The sequence below is a fragment of the Notolepis coatsorum genome, assembly GCF_963971535.1.
Source record: "Notolepis coatsorum genome assembly, chromosome: 3".
NCBI lineage: Eukaryota > Metazoa > Chordata > Actinopteri > Aulopiformes > Paralepididae > Notolepis > Notolepis coatsorum.
In genome coordinates this window covers 16,566,787-16,585,265 of record NC_140167.1, presented here as the reverse complement: position 1 = coordinate 16,585,265, position 18,479 = coordinate 16,566,787, and the positions used below count along the sequence as shown (strand labels likewise).

The following is an 18,479-nucleotide window of genomic DNA, read 5'->3' as shown; positions in this document are numbered from 1 at the left end:
GGACCACATACCACTTTAACACAACCTTTAATCAGAGCAGCATACCTGGACCACATACCACTTTAACACAACCTTTAATCAGAGCAGCATACCTGGACCACATACCACTTTAACACAACCTTTAATCAGAGCAGCATACCTGGACCACATACCACTTTAACACAACCTTTAATCAGAGCAGCATACCTGGACCACATACCACTTTAACACAACCTTTAATCAGAGCAGCATACCTGGACCACATACCACTTTAACACAACCTTTAATCAGAGCAGCATACCTGGACGCGTGAATATTAAAGGCAACCAACTTGTGTTCAGCTTTTCGTTCAGCGTTTCTCTGATTGGCCACACGGCCAATCAATCAATCCACTAGCACGCGGCCTTGCGGCAAGAGAGACAAGAGAGACAAGAGCGACGCGGCAGTCGCGGCAGAGTGGCTGCGCATGCGCATGAGGCTCCCCCAGGTGCTTGTGTTTGAGACAGCCATATTAGACACATAGCCATAATTTAAGATATAGTTTAAATTTATACCGTAATGAATCATTAAAAAATATACCGTTAACTGGAATATGTTGTTTCTTTACACATATGTTGGATTATGTAATTGGGTTGTCATGACAAAACAATAAAAATCGCTACTTTACATCAGGGTGAACGTTGTTACACTGCCACCACCCACTTCAATGACAGAGCTCTCATATTTGCGAATGCATAAACTATATCTTAAATTATGGCTATGTGTCTAATATGGCTGTCGCGAAGTCATTGATAAGCGACAGCCATATTAGACACATAGCCATAATTTAAGACATAGTTTATGCATTCGCAAAATATGAGAGCTCTGTCATTGAAGGGCTTCGTTCTACAACGGAGCACGGTCGCTGCTGCTGGAGCTGGACCGAGTAGAGCCGGCGGCGGTGCACGGAAGCCGGCGACAAACCACCGCATCGCCCCGCTGACGTTAAAAACGCGAAATAACGTTACTGATGTACAGTGACACCCAGAGTTTCTAGTTACAGTAGTGATGCGTGACTCGAGATAGTCCTAACACTGTAACAGTGTTTATTATTAAGAGTCAGATAGTCCTAACAGTGTTTATAGTCCTAACACAGTGTTTATTAGTAAGAGTCAGATAGTCCTAACACTAGTGTTTATTATTAAGAGTCAGATAGTCGTAACAGTGTTTATTATTGCGAGTCCTAACAGTGTTTATTATTTCATAACTGTATGGGCTTTGTTTATACATGTACAGTGACGAGTGAATCTACCGTTGGTTGTTAAAAACACGAAACATAATAATCAGTCAGCAGCGCTCCACTGCTACCGCAGCCCAACACAACAGTGTTTATTATTTCATAACTGTATGGGCTTTGTTTATACATGTACAGTGACAAGTGAATCTACCGTTGGTTGTTAAAAACGCGAAACATAATAATCAGTCAGCAGCGCTCCACTGCTACCGCAGCCCAACACAACAGTGTTTATTATTTCATAACTGTATGGGCTTTGTTTATACATGTACAGTGACGAGTGAATCTACCGTTGGTTGTTAAAAACGCGAAACATAATAATCAGTCAGCAGCGCTCCACTGCTACCGCAGCCCAACACAACAGTGTTTATTATTTCATAACTGTATGGGCTTTGTTTATACATGTACAGTGACGAGTGAATCTACCGTTGGTTGTTAAAAACGCAAAACATAATAATCAGTCAGCAGCGCTCCACTGCTACCGCAGCCCAACACAACAGTGTTTATTATTTCATAACTGTATGGGCTTTGTTTATACATGTACAGTGACGAGTGAATCTACCGTTGGTTGTTAAAAACGCTAAACATAATAATCAGTCAGCAGCGCTCCACTGCTACCGCAGCCCAACACAAGTGCGTTGGAACAGCAGCCCAACACTACAGCAGTTGGTTGCCCGCGCTGCCGCGCTGCCGCGCTTGCTCTTTGGATTTCATTTGGGACGTGGGACGGCTGCGCTTGCCTGCGCGTGGGGGCGGGGGGGCGCGGCCAATCAGAGAAAAGCCAAACACAAGTTGGTTGCCTTTAATATTCACGCTACCTGGACCACATACCACTTTAACATGACCCTTAGAGGTCAATGGATCGATGATTGAATGCTGGTAGTTATTGAATCAAGCTTGCCAGCCAGTTCCTCTCATTTTTAAGGGGAAAGGGAGGGGCTTCTACAACAAAGAACTCAAATGAACCGATTAGACAACACCTGCTCACACAACCTAATGATTGACATCCCCACCAAAGAATGATTGAAGTGTTCCAGTAACTACATTAGGAGTGAGAAGTGTTCCAGTAACTAGGAGTGAGAAGTGTTCCAGTAACTACATTAGGAGTGAGAAGTGCTCCAGTAACTATATTAGGAGTGAGAAGTGTTCCAGTAACTACATTAGGAGTGAGAAGTGTTCCAGTAACTACATTAGGAGTGAGAAGTGTTCCAGTAACTACATTAGGAGTGAGAAGTGTTCCAGTAACTAGGAGTGAGAAGTGTTCCAGTAACTACATTAGGAGTGAGAAGTGTTCCAGTAACTACATTAGGAGTGAGAAGTGTTCCAGTAACTACATTAGGAGTGAGAAGTGTTCCAGTAACTACATTAGGAGTGAGAAGTGTTCCAGTAACTACATTAGGAGTGAGAAGTGTTCCAGTAACTACATTAAGAGTGAGAAGTGTTCCAGTGACTACATTAGGAGTGAGAAGTGTTCCAGTAACTACAGTAGGAGTGAGAAGTGTTCCAGTAACTACATTAGGAGTGAGAAGTGTTCCAGTAACTACATTAGGAGTGAGAAGTGTTCCAGTAACTACATTAGGAGTGAGAAGTGTTCCAGTAACTACATTAGGAGTGAGAAGTGCTCCAGTAACTACATTAGGAGTGAGAAGTGTTCCAGTAACTACATTAGGAGTGAGAAGTGTTCCAGTAACTACATTAGGAGTGAGAAGTGTTCCAGTAACTACATTAGGAGTGAGACGTGCTCCAGTAACTACATTAGGAGTGAGAAGTGTTCCAGTAACTACATTAGGAGTGAGAAGTGTTCCAGTAACTACATTAGGAGTGAGAAGTGTTCCAGTAACTACATTAAGAGTGAGAAGTGTTCCAGTAACTACATTAGGAGTGAGAAGTGTTCCAGTAACTACAGTAGGAGTGAGAAGTGTTCCAGTAACTAGGAGTGAGAAGTGTTCCAGTAACTACATTAGGAGTGAGAAGTGTTCCAGTAACTACAGTAGGAGTGAGAAGTGTTCCAGTAACTAGGAGTGAGAAGTGTTCCAGTAACTACATTAGGAGTGAGAAGTGTTCCAGTAACTACATTAGGAGTGAGAAGTGTTCCAGTAACTACATTAGGAGTGAGAAGTGCTCCAGTAACTACATTAGGAGTGAGAAGTGTTCCAGGTGTTCCAGTAACTACATTAGGAGTGAGAAGTGTTCCAGTAACTACATTAGGAGTGAGAAGTGTTCCAGTAACTACATTAGGAGTGAGAAGTGCTCCAGTAACTACATTAGGAGTGAGAAGTGCTCCAGTAACTACATTAGGAGTGAGAAGTGTTCCAGTAACTACATTAGGAGTGAGAAGTGCTCCAGTAACTACATTAGGAGTGAGAAGTGTTCCAGTAACTACATTAGGAGTGAGAAGTGTTCCAGTAACTACATTAGGAGTGAGAAGTGTTCCAGTAACTACATTAGGAGTGAGAAGTGCTCCAGTAACTACATTAGGAGTGAGAAGTGTTCCAGTAACTACATTAGGAGTGAGAAGTGTTCCAGTAACTACATTAGTAGTGAGAAGTGTTCCAGTGACTACATTAGGAGTGAGAAGTGTTCCAGTAACTACATTAGGAGTGAGAAGTGTTCTAGTAACTACAGTAGGAGTGAGAAGTGTTCCAGTAACTACATTAGGAGTGAGAAGTGTTCCAGTAACTACATTAGGAGTGAGAAGTGTTCCAGTAACTACATTAGGAGTGAGAAGTGCTCCAGTAACTACATTAGGAGTGAGAAGTGTTCCAGTAACTACATTAGGAGTGAGAAGTGTTCCAGTAACTACATTAGGAGTGAGAAGTGTTCCAGTAACTACATTAGGAGTGAGAAGTGTTCCAGTAACTACATTAGGAGTGAGAAGTGTTCCAGTAACTACATTAGGAGTGAGAAGTGTTCCAGTAACTACATTAGAGTGAGAAGTGTTCCAGTAACTACATTAGGAGTGAGAAGTGTTCCAGTAACTACATTAGGAGTGAGAAGTGTTCCAGTAACTACATTAGGAGTGAGAAGTGTTCCAGTAACTACATTAGGAGAGAGAAGTGTTCCAGTAACTACATTAGGAGTGAGAAGTGCTCCAGTAACTACATTAGGAGTGAGAAGTGTTCCAGTAACTACATTAGGAGTGAGAAGTGCTCCAGTAACTACATTAGGAGTGAGAAGTGTTCCAGTAACTACATTAGGAGTGAGCAGTGTTCCAGTAACTACATTAGGAGTGAGAAGTGTTCCAGTAACTACATTAGGAGTGAGAAGTGCTCCAGTAACTACATTAGGAGTGAGAAGTGTTCCAGTAACTACATTAGGAGTGAGAAGTGTTCCAGTAACTACATTAGGAGTGAGAAGTGCTCCAGTAACTACATTAGGAGTGAGAAGTGTTCCAGTAACTACATTAGGAGTGAGAAGTGTTCCAGTAACTACATTAGGAGTGAGAAGTGCTCCAGTAACTACATTAGGAGTGAGAAGTGTTCCAGTAACTACATTAGGAGTGAGAAGTGTTCCAGTAACTACATTAGGAGTGAGAAGTGTTCCAGTAACTACATTAGGAGTGAGAAGTGTTCCAGTAACTACATTAGGAGTGAGAAGTGTTCCAGTAACTACATTAGGAGTGAGAAGTGCTCCAGTAACTACATTAGGAGTGAGAAGTGTTCCAGTAACTACATTAGGAGTGAGAAGTGTTCCAGTAACTACAGTAGAGTGAGAAGTGTTCCAGTAACTACATTAGGAGTGAGAAGTGTTCCAGTAACTACATTAGGAGTGAGAAGTGCTCCAGTAACTACATTAGGAGTGAGAAGTGTTCCAGTAACTACATTAGGAGTGAGAAGTGTTCCAGTAACTACATTAGGAGTGAGAAGTGTTCCAGTAACTACAGTAGGAGTGAGAAGTGTTCCAGTAACTACATTAGGAGTGAGAAGTGTTCCAGTAACTACATTAGGAGTGAGAAGTGTTCCAGTAACTACATTAGGAGTGAGAAGTGTTCCAGTAACTACAGTAGGAGTGAGAAGTGTTCCAGTAACTACATTAGGAGTGAGAAGTGTTCCAGTAACTACATTAGGAGTGAGAAGTGTTCCAGTAACTACAGTAGGAGTGAGAAGTGTTCCAGTAACTACATTAGGAGTGAGAAGTGTTCCAGTAACTACAGTAGGAGTGAGAAGTGTTCCAGTAACTACATTAGGAGTGAGAAGTGTTCCAGTAACTACATTAGGAGTGAGAAGTGTTCCAGTAACTACAGTAGGAGTGAGAAGTGTTCCAGTAACTACATTAGGAGTGAGAAGTGTTCCAGTAACTACATTAGGAGTGAGAAGTGTTCCAGTAACTACATTAGGAGTGAGAAGTGTTCCAGTAACTACATTAGGAGTGAGAAGTGTTCCAGTAACTACATTAGGAGTGAGAAGTGTTCCAGTAACTACAGTAGGAGTGAGAAGTGTTCCAGTAACTACATTAGGAGTGAGAAGTGTTCCAGTAACTACATTAGGGGTGAGAAGTGTTCCAGTAACTACAGTAGGAGTGAGAAGTGTTCCAGTAACTACATTAGGAGTGAGAAGTGTTCCAGTAACTACATTAGGAGTGAGAAGTGTTCCAGTAACTACATTAGGAGAGAGAAGTGTTCCAGTAACTACATTAGGAGTGAGAAGTGTTCCAGTAACTACATTAGGAGTGAGAAGTGTTCCAGTAACTACAGTAGGAGTGAGAAGTGTTCCAGTAACTACATTAGGAGTGAGAAGTGTTCCAGTAACTACATTAGGAGTGAGAAGTGTTCCAGTAACTACATTAGAGTGAGAAGTGTTCCAGTAACTACAGTAGGAGTGAGAAGTGTTCCAGTAACTACATTAGGAGTGAGAAGTGTTCCAGTAACTACATTAGGAGTGAGAAGTGCTCCAGTAACTACATTAGGAGTGAGAAGTGTTCCAGTAACTACATTAGGAGTGAGAAGTGTTCCAGTAACTACATTAGGAGTGAGAAGTGTTCCAGTAACTACATTAGGAGTGAGAAGTGTTCCAGTAACTACATTAGGAGTGAGAAGTGTTCCAGTAACTACATTAGGAGTGAGAAGTGCTCCAGTAACTACATTAGGAGCCCTCGCAGGAATGGGAGTGGCTGGATCTGCGCTGACATGGCTGACATCATACCTCAATGACCGCTCCTACCAAGTGTCATGGAGAGGGACTCTGTCGGCCACCCGCCCCCTCCGGACGGGTGTCCCCCAGGGCTCGGTCCTAGGACCCCTTCTCTTCTCCCTCTACACTAAATCACTGGGTAACATTATCACATCTCATGGCTTCTCATATCATTGTTATGCCGATGATACTCAACTCTTCCTCTCCTTCCCTCCCTCAGATATCCACGTCTCTGAGCGGATCTCGGCCTGTCTGTCCGACATCTCCGCCTGGATGACGACCAACCACCTCAAACTGAACCTAAGCAAAACAGAATTGCTCCACCTGCCGGCCAAATCCTCCCCCCTGACCGACCTCTCCATCACAGTCGAGAATGCAGCTGTGACCGCGTCGCCGACCGCCAAGAACCTTGGTGTTGTCCTCGACGACCAGTTGAACTTCTCTGCTCACATCGCAGCGACAACCAGAACCTGCAGATTCCTCCTGAGCAACGTCAGAAGGATACGCCCCTTCCTGACAAAAGAAGCCACCCAACTCCTCGTCCAATCAACAGTCATCTCCCGCCTCGACTACTGCAACGCACTGCTAGCTGGCCTCCCGGCCACTGCCACCAAGCCTCTTCAACTCATTCAAAATGCAGCGGCCCGCCTGATCTCAAACCTACCGAAGTCAGCCCATGTCACCCCACTTCTTAGGGACCTGCACTGGCTCCCCATTGCTGCACGTATCCGCTTCAAGGCCCTCGACCTAGCATACCGTGCGGCAAAGGGAACCGCTCCCGCCTACCTCCGGTCAATGGTCTCTAACTACACACCCTCAAGACCCCTACGCTCTGCGTCTTCTGGCCGCCTCAGATCTACTCCTATCCAAGCTCCCGGATGGTCATCAAAGAGAAGCCGCCTATTCTCAGTCCTTGCCCCACAATGGTGGAATGAACTACCCATCCCAGTTAGGACAGCCGAATCCCGTCCAATCTTTCGCCGTCGACTAAAGACTCACTTCTTCAACCATTATCTGAAATGATAAAAAAAAATAAAAAATCTAACCCCGACTAACCTTAATGTCATGCACTTGTCCTAATAAACTAACCTACACTGTAACACGCAACACTTTGATGAACATTGTTACTCAGCTGATAGAGTTATACCCTTCTTGCTGTCTTGTCGCACAGAACTTGTAAGTCGCTTTGGATAAAAGCGTCAGCTAAATGACTAAATGTAAATGTAAATGTAGGAGTGAGAAGTGTTCCAGTAACTACAGTAGGAGTGAGAAGTGTTCCAGTAACTACAGTAGAGTGAGAAGTGTTCCAGTAACTACATTAGGAGTGAGAAGTGTTCCAGTAACTACATTAGGAGTGAGAAGTGTTCCAGTAACTACAGTAGGAGTGAGAAGTGTTCCAGTAACTACATTAGGAGTGAGAAGTGTTCCAGTAACTACATTAGGAGTGAGAAGTGTTCCAGTAACTACATTAGAGTGAGAAGTGTTCCAGTAACTACATTAGGAGTGAGAAGTGTTCCAGTAACTACATTAGGAGTGAGAAGTGTTCCAGTAACTACATTAGAGTGAGAAGTGTTCCAGTAACTACAGTAGAGTGAGAAGTGTTCCAGTAACTACATTAGGAGTGAGAAGTGTTCCAGTAACTACATTAGGAGTGAGAAGTGCTCCAGTAACTACATTAGGAGTGAGAAGTGTTCCAGTAACTACATTAGGAGTGAGAAGTGTTCCAGTAACTACATTAGGAGTGAGAAGTGTTCCCGTAACTAAAATAGGAGTGAGAAGTGTTCCAGTAACTACATTAGGAGTGAGAAGTGTTCCAGTAACTACATTAGGAGTGAGAAGTGTTCCAGTAACTACATTCGGAGTGAGAAGTGTTCCAGTAACTACATTAGGAGTGAGAAGTGTTCCAGTAACTACATTAGGAGTGAGAAGTGTTCCAGTAACTACATTAGGAGTGAGAAGTGTTCCAGTAACTACAGTAGGAGTGAGAAGTGTTCCAGTAACTACATTAGGAGTGAGAAGTGTTCCAGTAACTACATTAGGAGTGAGAAGTGTTCCAGTAACTACATTAGGAGTGAGAAGTGTTCCAGTAACTACATTAGGAGTGAGAAGTGTTCCAGTAACTACATTAGGAGTGAGAAGTGCTCCAGTAACTACATTATGAGTGAGAAGTGTTCCAGTAACTACATTAGGAGTGAGAAGTGTTCCAGTAACTACATTAGGAGTGAGAAGTGCTCCAGTAACTACATTAGGAGTGAGAAGTGTTCCAGTAACTACATTAGGAGTGAGAAGTGTTCCAGTGACTACATTAGGAGTGAGAAGTGTTCCAGTAACTACATTAGGAGTGAGAAGTGTTCCAGTAACTACATTAGGAGTGAGAAGTGTTCCAGTAACTATATTAGGAGTGAGAAGTGTTCCAGTAACTACATTAGGAGTGAGAAGTGTTCCAGTAACTATATTAGGAGTGAGAAGTGTTCCAGTAACTACATTAGGAGTGAGAAGTGTTCCAGTAACTAGATTAGGAGTGAGAAGTGTTCCAGTAACTACATTAGGAGTGAGAAGTGTTCCAGTAACTACATTAGGAGTGAGAAGTGTTCCAGTAACTACATTAGGAGTGAGAAGTGTTCCAGTAACTACATTAGGAGTGAGAAGTGCTCCAGTAACTACATTATGAGTGAGAAGTGTTCCAGTAACTACATTAGGAGTGAGAAGTGTTCCAGTAACTACATTAGGAGTGAGAAGTGTTCCAGTAACTACATTAGGAGTGAGAAGTGTTCCAGTAACTACATCAGGAGTGAGAAGTGTTCCAGTAACTACATTAGGAGTGAGAAGTGTTCCAGTAACTACATTAGGAGTGAGAAGTGTTCCAGTAACTACATTAGGAGTGAGAAGTGTTCCAGTAACTACATTAGGAGTGAGAAGTGTTCCAGTGACTACATCAGGAGTGAGAAGTGTTCCAGTAACTACATTAGGAGTGAGAAGTGTTCCAGTAACTACAGTAGGAGTGAGAAGTGTTCCAGTAACTACATTAGGAGTGAGAAGTGTTCCAGTAACTACATTAGGAGTGAGAAGTGTTCCAGTAACTACATTAGGAGTGAGAAGTGTTCCAGTAACTACATTAGGAGTGAGAAGTGCTCCAGTAACTACATTAGGAGTGAGAAGTGTTCCAGTAACTACATTAGGAGTGAGAAGTGTTCCAGTAACTACATTAGGAGTGAGAAGTGTTCCAGTAACTACATTAGGAGTGAGAAGTGTTCCAGTAACTACATTAGGAGTGAGAAGTGTTCCAGTAACTACAGTAGGAGTGAGAAGTGTTCCAGTAACTACATTAGGAGTGAGAAGTGTTCCAGTAACTACATTAGGAGTGAGAAGTGTTCCAGTAACTACATTAGGAGTGAGAAGTGTTCCAGTAACTACATTAGGAGTGAGAAGTGTTCCAGTAACTACATTAGGAGTGAGAAGTGCTCCAGTAACTACATTATGAGTGAGAAGTGTTCCAGTAACTACATTAGGAGTGAGAAGTGTTCCAGTAACTACATTAGGAGTGAGAAGTGCTCCAGTAACTACATTAGGAGTGAGAAGTGTTCCAGTAACTACATTAGGAGTGAGAAGTGTTCCAGTGACTACATTAGGAGTGAGAAGTGTTCCAGTAACTACATTAGGAGTGAGAAGTGTTCCAGTAACTACATTAGGAGTGAGAAGTGTTCCAGTAACTATATTAGGAGTGAGAAGTGTTCCAGTAACTACATTAGGAGTGAGAAGTGTTCCAGTAACTATATTAGGAGTGAGAAGTGTTCCAGTAACTACATTAGGAGTGAGAAGTGTTCCAGTAACTAGATTAGGAGTGAGAAGTGTTCCAGTAACTACATTAGGAGTGAGAAGTGTTCCAGTAACTACATTAGGAGTGAGAAGTGTTCCAGTAACTACATTAGGAGTGAGAAGTGTTCCAGTAACTACATTAGGAGTGAGAAGTGCTCCAGTAACTACATTATGAGTGAGAAGTGTTCCAGTAACTACATTAGGAGTGAGAAGTGTTCCAGTAACTACATTAGGAGTGAGAAGTGTTCCAGTAACTACATTAGGAGTGAGAAGTGTTCCAGTAACTACATCAGGAGTGAGAAGTGTTCCAGTAACTACATTAGGAGTGAGAAGTGTTCCAGTAACTACATTAGGAGTGAGAAGTGTTCCAGTAACTACATTAGGAGTGAGAAGTGTTCCAGTAACTACATTAGGAGTGAGAAGTGTTCCAGTGACTACATCAGGAGTGAGAAGTGTTCCAGTAACTACATTAGGAGTGAGAAGTGTTCCAGTAACTACAGTAGGAGTGAGAAGTGTTCCAGTAACTACATTAGGAGTGAGAAGTGTTCCAGTAACTACATTAGGAGTGAGAAGTGTTCCAGTAACTACATTAGGAGTGAGAAGTGTTCCAGTAACTACATTAGGAGTGAGAAGTGCTCCAGTAACTACATTAGGAGTGAGAAGTGTTCCAGTAACTACATTAGGAGTGAGAAGTGTTCCAGTGACTACAGTAGGAGTGAGAAGTGTTCCAGTAACTACATTAGGAGTGAGAAGTGTTCCAGTAACTACATTAGGAGTGAGAAGTGTTCCAGTAACTACATTAGGAGTGAGAAGTGTTCCAGTAACTACATTAGGAGTGAGAAGTGTTCCAGTAACTACATTAGGAGTGAGAAGTGTTCCAGTAACTACATTAGGAGTGAGAAGTGTTCCAGTAACTACATTAGGAGTGAGAAGTGTTCCAGTAACTACATTAGGAGTGAGAAGTGTTCCAGTAACTACATTAGGAGTGAGAAGTGCTCCAGTAACTACATTAGGAGTGAGAAGTGCTCCAGTAACTACATTAGGAGTGAGAAGTGTTCCAGTGACTACAGTAGGAGTGAGAAGTGTTCCAGTAACTACATTAGGAGTGAGAAGTGTTCCAGTAACTACATTAGGAGTGAGAAGTGTTCCAGTAACTACATTAGGAGTGAGAAGTGTTCCAGTAACTACATTAGGAGTGAGAAGTGTTCCAGTTACTACATTAGGAGTGAGAAGTGTTCCAGTAACTACATTAGGAGTGAGAAGTGTTCCAGTAACTACATTAGGAGTGAGAAGTTGGAGGCAAACTGAGGCACATGACTTAAAGTCTGTACAAAAACATCCATTTCTGAATTACTCATACTGTAGATATACTGTACGAGACCCCATGCTCCCATTTTCAAAAAGGTGACCAGCTGCAGCTAAATATTTATTAAAAGCTATGTATATTTCCTTGCGAGCGGATAAAACCCACTGACCTGAATTTACATATGTGGGCAGAGAAGGATTTGAATAACAGCTAAATATGGTATTTAAAATAATAATCAGATTCAGCTTTTCTCACTGAGTGAATTTATTTCTTAACTGCCTGAAAGCAAGCCAATTGGAAGGGTCTCCAGAATTCGGAGACCTAGCTAGATTCTAACTAGGACCCAAGCCTTATTCTTTAATCGGAACAAAGATCTTTAATTATTTGCTTTTTAAACAAGGCATGTTTGTCAACCAATAAAATAATCCAACGTCCGGGATTTCTAATGTATTAAGGATGTCACTATGATGAAGATCATTTGGATAAAAGCGCTATATAAATGCACCATTTACCATTTGTTGTTAAGAGAAATTTAGTTTTGTTCCTCACATTACAATTTTGTTCCTCACACTCACCCATTCACTCACACATTCACACACCGATGGCGGAGGCAGGAGGCAGGGAGCCAACCTGCTCATCTGGAGCAATTAGGGGTTAAGTGTCTTGCTCAAGGACACTGCCCGGGAGGAGCGGGAATCAAACCGGGAACCTTCTGATTACCAGACAACTGCTTTACCTCCTGAGCCACTGTCGCCCCCCACAACTCTCACATCCCTATGGACCAAGGGCTATGAGTCCTTCTTACACCTTTAAGTCTTGTAAAATAGTACTCAATAGTACACCTGGCGCGACGACACTTTGTTTTCAACCACTTTGTTGTTGTTGCAGCCGACTATCGCATATGGCGTCTCAGGCATTCTGTAGATGACATGTGTCACACATGTCTGTGTGAATTTATGTTGTGCCGTTGTTACTGTAAAAATGTAATGATTGTGATATGTTGTTATTAATGAGACGATGAGCTGTATGTGTGTGTCACTGGAATTTCCCCAAGGTGATTAATAAAGGAATATCTTATCTTATCTTATCAATATCCCAAACTTAAAAGAAGGGTGAGCGAGAAAGTAGTCAGGAGAATGAGGCTGGCAGGTCACACTGCCAGAGACACCAAGAGCTGCCGGCCAGCAAACTTGTGCTGTGGGAGCCAACACACGGGCGTCGATCACGAGGACGTCCCACACTAACATACGTGGACGTACTCAAGAAAGATGCGGGAGCAGGAAGTACCGGCGAGCTAGCCGGATGCATATGGAGGATCGGGATGACTGGAAGCACCATCGGAGGGCCCGTCCGAGGACGACCTAGATAGTGAGAGGAACTGGGGGTTGAGAAATCATACCCGAGTTTGCGACTAGGAACTCCAAGTTGACGCATCGTTTTATTACAATTGACCTAGTAAGGAAGTCGGAATATCCGACCCCCGAGTTATAATGGAATGTAGCATAATAACGCACTGGGTCTGCCGAGCCGTGTTCCCCACCTCCTGACCGCTGGGAAGAGACACGTGTGCAGCTGTCATATCACAATGGTACTTAACACTACTGCTAATGCGCAGCGTGTGTGCCATTTGTCATTACAGTATAAATATAGCTCATCCAGCATCAAACGTGATTAACTGGTATTAATCTCACTTGACAAAGTATCCAGCTCGGGGGCCTCAGCCAGCCACACACACTTTTGTTGAGTGAGTCTTTCATTCTCTGCCCTTTGGGAATATTTGCAACTACAAAATAAATGTACAGTACAAATGCGAGTCATTAAAACCAATTACGCCACTTCAGGCAATTGTACTAATAGTTTTTGTTTTGTTTTTTTCCCCTTCAGGGATACATTCATGAAGAATGCATGTTTGGTTCATGGCCAGTACAGAGAGACTACACAGAGAGAAGGAGCTTCTATCCCCAGGCCATCAGGATGCTCAATGACAATGACACTACTGTATATAACAACAACCCATCATCTACACTCACTGCACACACATCCACATGTACTGTACACACTCACTTTAAACAAACACTCACCTTACCACTCACTTTACTCACTTTAATACACTTTATATTTATCTATTATTAAAAGAGATTTGCACTACATTCATACCTCATTTGCACATTAACCTAAGTATTGTACCGCATCTCGTTTCTGCATTGTACCTCACTGTTACTCATTTTACTCTGTATTGTATATTGCATATATGTATATTGACTGAACATTCCTTTACTTACTTCTTAATTACTTCTTTTATTTTTTACTGTATGTAGCACACTCTCAGGGGCTCATACAGAAACAAGCATTTCCTCATAAAGTATTCTGTATTTTATTATGACAAATAATAAACTAACTTGAAACTTGAACTTGTTTAGTGTGTGTGTCTGTGAGTGTGTGTGTGTACTCTTTGTGTTTGATTACCTACCTAACTTAAACTCAACTACAACAAGGCCTTGCACTGAATATTCACAACACAAACTAGCATCACGTTGTACAACATGTTCACTCTGTCATCCTTCTCTCCCATTTCAGATGCTGAAGCGTTGACACTGGTGGTAACGTCAAACCGTCCCACCACCACATGCCAGCTGGATTCCCTCCCAACTCCTCCAGACCGTAGCACCAGCAGACATCCTCCCATTCCTAACGTCATAGATAACTACCGTCTCTCTTCTCTCTTTCCTCTCTAAATCAATTGAACGTGCCGTATCCAACCAACTCACTCATTATCTATTACAGAATGACCTCCTAGAGACCCTAATCAGTCAGGCGTCAGGACTGCTCACCTCACAGAGACGGCCCCCATAGCGGTCACAGAGGCTCTCCACTTAGCGAGAGTGAAAGGGCCTCTCCTCTGTCTCCTAGACCTGTCAGCAGCCTTTGACACAGTCAACCATCAGATCGTCCTCGCATCTCTCACAGGAATGGGAGTTGTAGGCTCTGCGCTAGCGTGGCTGTTGTTAGCAACTAAGTAGTGCTACCGCCACCAAGCCACTACAAGAACTCATACAGAACGCAGCGGCCCGCCTGATCTCCAATCTACCAAAGTCAGCCCACATTACCCCACTTCTCCGAGAACTGCACTGGCTTCCCATTGCCGCACAAATCCACTTCAAGGTCCTGGCATAGCCTACCTCCGGCCAATGGTCTCTAAATACACACCCTCAAGACCCCTACGCTCTGCATCTTCTGGCCGCCTCAGAACCACTCCTATCCAAGCTCCTGGGGGGTCATCAAAGCGAAGCAGGCTATTCTCAGTCCTCGCTCCACAGTGGTAGAACGAACTCCCCACCACAGTCAGGACACCTGAAACCTAGCCAATTTTCCGCCGTCGACTAAAAAAATAGTAACCCTCTAACATTTTTACTATTATGCACCCTAATACTAGTATGCTACTATTCTTATACTACTACCTATCTTGCTAATATGTCTAATCTATACTACTATGCACTCAGAGTGTAACACAAAAGCTCAATATTATTTGACGAACAATGCCACGGACCCTTAGCTGCTAGAGATGTACCCCTCCTGGTGACATGTTGTTCACAATCTGTAAGTCGCTTTGGATAAAAGCGTCAGCTAAATGACTATTGTACAATTACATTCTAAACATTCTGTTTCTTCCAACATGGAGGACACATTCTAAACATTCTGTTTCTTCCAACATGGAGGACACATTCTAAACATTCTGTTTCTTCCAACATGGAGGACACATTCTAAACATTCTGTTTCTTCCAACATGGACGACACATTCTAAACATTCTGTTTCTTCCAACATGGACGACACATTTTTTTTTTTTTTTTATTGGTCTTTTTCCCCCTCCATTTTCCTCCGATTTTCTCCCATCCCAATGTTAGTCGTATGGCAATTCCCAGTCCCTTCCTGGTCGCTGCGCACTTACCCCCCACAGTCAGATCATCTGGGAGAGTGGAGGCTACCACGTGCTTCCTCCGACACACGTCCAGCCAATCACCGCTTCTTTTCACCTGGCAGCGCGGATTCTCATTGAGAGGGCGTAGCGTGTGGGAGGACCACACTATCCCCCTCAAGTCCAATCCGCGCTTAGCAGGCGCCCCGACCGAACTGTAGGAGTCGCTGTTTACAACGACCCGGACCCACCCCGCCAGCTTCTCCCACCCTCTAATACAGCCAATTGTATTAGTGCAGACGGCCAGCCAAGCTGGTGACAACCCCGGAGCTGTGAGCTGGATTCGAACAGGCGAATCCAGCTCACAGCTCCGGGGCTGGTGACGAACGCAATCTCCGCTCGGCCACCTAACCGCCTTATGGACGACACATTCTAAACATTCTGTTTCTTCCAACATGGACGACACATTCTGTTTCTTCCAACATGGAGGACACATTCTAAACATTCTGTGAAAGGAACTTTTCCCATGTAACTGTTCTGTGTTCCGTGTGACTGTGGTATTGGTTATGGTTAGTTCAAGGTAACAGTGTGGTTAGGTTTAGGGTTTGGGGCGATACTACTGTATAATTACTATAACAAAAATGTATTGGTAGTCTTGAGGTAAAGGCACTTGTGAGTGTCCTGGGTTTGTTCCCCAAAAGGGGAACTCAAATGTTTTCTGAAAACATTAAAAGTTAAAACATTTTGAATATGTAATATATATACTTATAGTATGTACAAATTGTACATTTTCGTAGATACAGTACGTCAATATATGACTTATGGCTATAACATATTCCTGTGGTCAATAAGTACTTTATTTACATATTTTAACTAGGGATGTCCGATATTGGCATTAAAATGTAATATCGGAAATGTTTTCCTTTATTTAACCTTTATTTACCCAGGCAAGCAAGTAAGAACAAATTCTTATTTTATTTATTGTGAAAAATATGCATAATGTTGTGTTTTTTGGGGGGGAAACCCTGCATGTATCGGTATCGGTTGATATCGGTATCGGAAATTAAGAGTTGGACAATATCGGTATATCGGATATCGGTAAAAAAGCCAATATCGAACATCCCTAATTTTAACCCTTCTGGTTAAGGTTAACCTTCTGTAGTGTGGTAGTGAAAGGGTTAAGCGAGACCGGGCTGGACTGTGTCACAACACTGCTGACCCCTGTGTGCGCTTGCAGCCCCCGATCTCACTTAAAATATGTAAATAAAGTATGTATCAACCACAGGAAAAAGTTATGTTATAGCCATAAGTAATATATTTACATATTGTATAAGTATAAGTAATATATTTACGTTGTATATCGGTGGAAATCCCTACTCGCCCCCCACCCCATGCATTGTTAGTTCCTTTTTTTTATAAATTTTTTTTATTACTTTTGCTGATACAAAACATCAATATATTACTTATATTTTATATATTAGTGCTGTCAGGCGATTAAAAAAATTAATCTATTAATCAGGATTTGTAATTAATTAATCTAATTAATCGCATTTTAATCGCATAACCATTTTATGCCTGATATTCTATATTCTATAATCATATTTCAAATTGCATGTGTCCGGATGGCAGAATTCAGTACTGTATCTACAAAACCTTCTGTTTAATCATCTTCCACCTATTAATTTGCTTAGATTTTTCAGGTCTGGTCAATTTGAGCATAGTGTTATTCACAGTCAAAGATAATTGATTAATTAATTTATTGATATTCTCATTTGGTTCATTACAATTTACTCAAGCCTAGTAACAGACACAGTATTTCTGACACTTGGAATACATTCCCTGAGATCCATAGATGTCCCTAGAATCAGATACCAAGAACATGCAAATGGACCATATAAAAAAAGTCTGTAATGTGTATTCTACGTTCTTATGGAATGAATGAGATAAAAAAAAAAACGTTATTAAAAAAAAAAGAAAAAAAAGATTGTAATTAATTTTGAGTTAATTTTCATAACGCGATCATTTGCTGTGTAATTAATTAATCTAATTAACGCGATAAACTGACAGCCCTAATATATATATATATATATATATATATATATATATATATATATATATATATATATATATATATATATATATATATATATATATATATAACATACATTATGTATCTTATTTCCTGTGGTCGGTTAAGTACTTTATTACGTTTTCTGATGAGACCGTGTTCATCAAACCTTCACCCTCATTTTCGATGTCGTCGAGACTTTACAGACAGTTCAATGCACACATTTTTACAATATAATAACAATAAATATTAAGTGTTAGTGCGTGTGTCACTCACTCAGGCAGGCGTTGTCATGAAAGACGGTCAGGAAGTCGTTGCACTGCTCTCTGTGGTTCCCACTGGACACACAGGAGCACCAGGGACTGACGTTGGAGGTGGAGTTGTCCAGGTAGTTAGGAGTTATTGTACTTCCTGGGAGGCAGGAGAGAGAGAGAGAGAGAGAGAGAGAGAGAGAGAGAGAGAGAGATAGAGAGAGAGAGATAGAGAGAGAAAGAGAGAGAGAGAGAGAGAGAGAGAGAGAGAGAGAGAAAATAAATGCAAGTTTGGGTGTAACAGAGCAAATATACAGATACAGTGTACTGTATATAGATAGATGAATAGATAGGGAGAGATAGAGAGAATATATATAAATAAATGAATACATGCATGTTTGGGTGTAAATATATCAGAGTCCGAGAGCGAGAGAGAGAGAGAGAGAGAGAGAGAGAGAGAGAGAGAGAGAGAGAGAGAGAGAGAGAGAGAGAGAGAGAGAGAGAGAGAGACTGAGGGGACGACAGTGGCTCAGGAGGTAGAGACAACCGTCTGGTAATCGGAAGGTTCCCGGTTCGATTCCGATTTCTGTGTGTCAAAGTGTCAAAGTGTCCTTGAGCAAGACACTTAACCCCTAACTGCTCCCAATGAGCATGGTTGGCACCTTGCATGGTCGCCTCCGCCGTCAGTGTGTGAATGTGTGAGTGAATGTGAGGCATACGCTGTAAAGCGCTTTGAATAAAAG

General features: G+C 42.1%; 1 protein-coding gene across 1 annotated transcript in view; it reads right to left on the bottom strand.

Moving 5' to 3' along the window:
- gfra4a (GDNF family receptor alpha 4a) overlaps nucleotides 1–18,479 on the bottom strand; it is a 315,428-nt gene that overhangs the window by 15,638 nt on the left and 281,311 nt on the right. Inside the window, exon 5 of the mRNA XM_084311098.1 lies at nucleotides 17,762–17,892. Within this exon, the coding sequence (XP_084167224.1) occupies nucleotides 17,762–17,892 (131 nt within the window). The remainder of the gene's footprint in view (nucleotides 1–17,761; nucleotides 17,893–18,479) is intronic.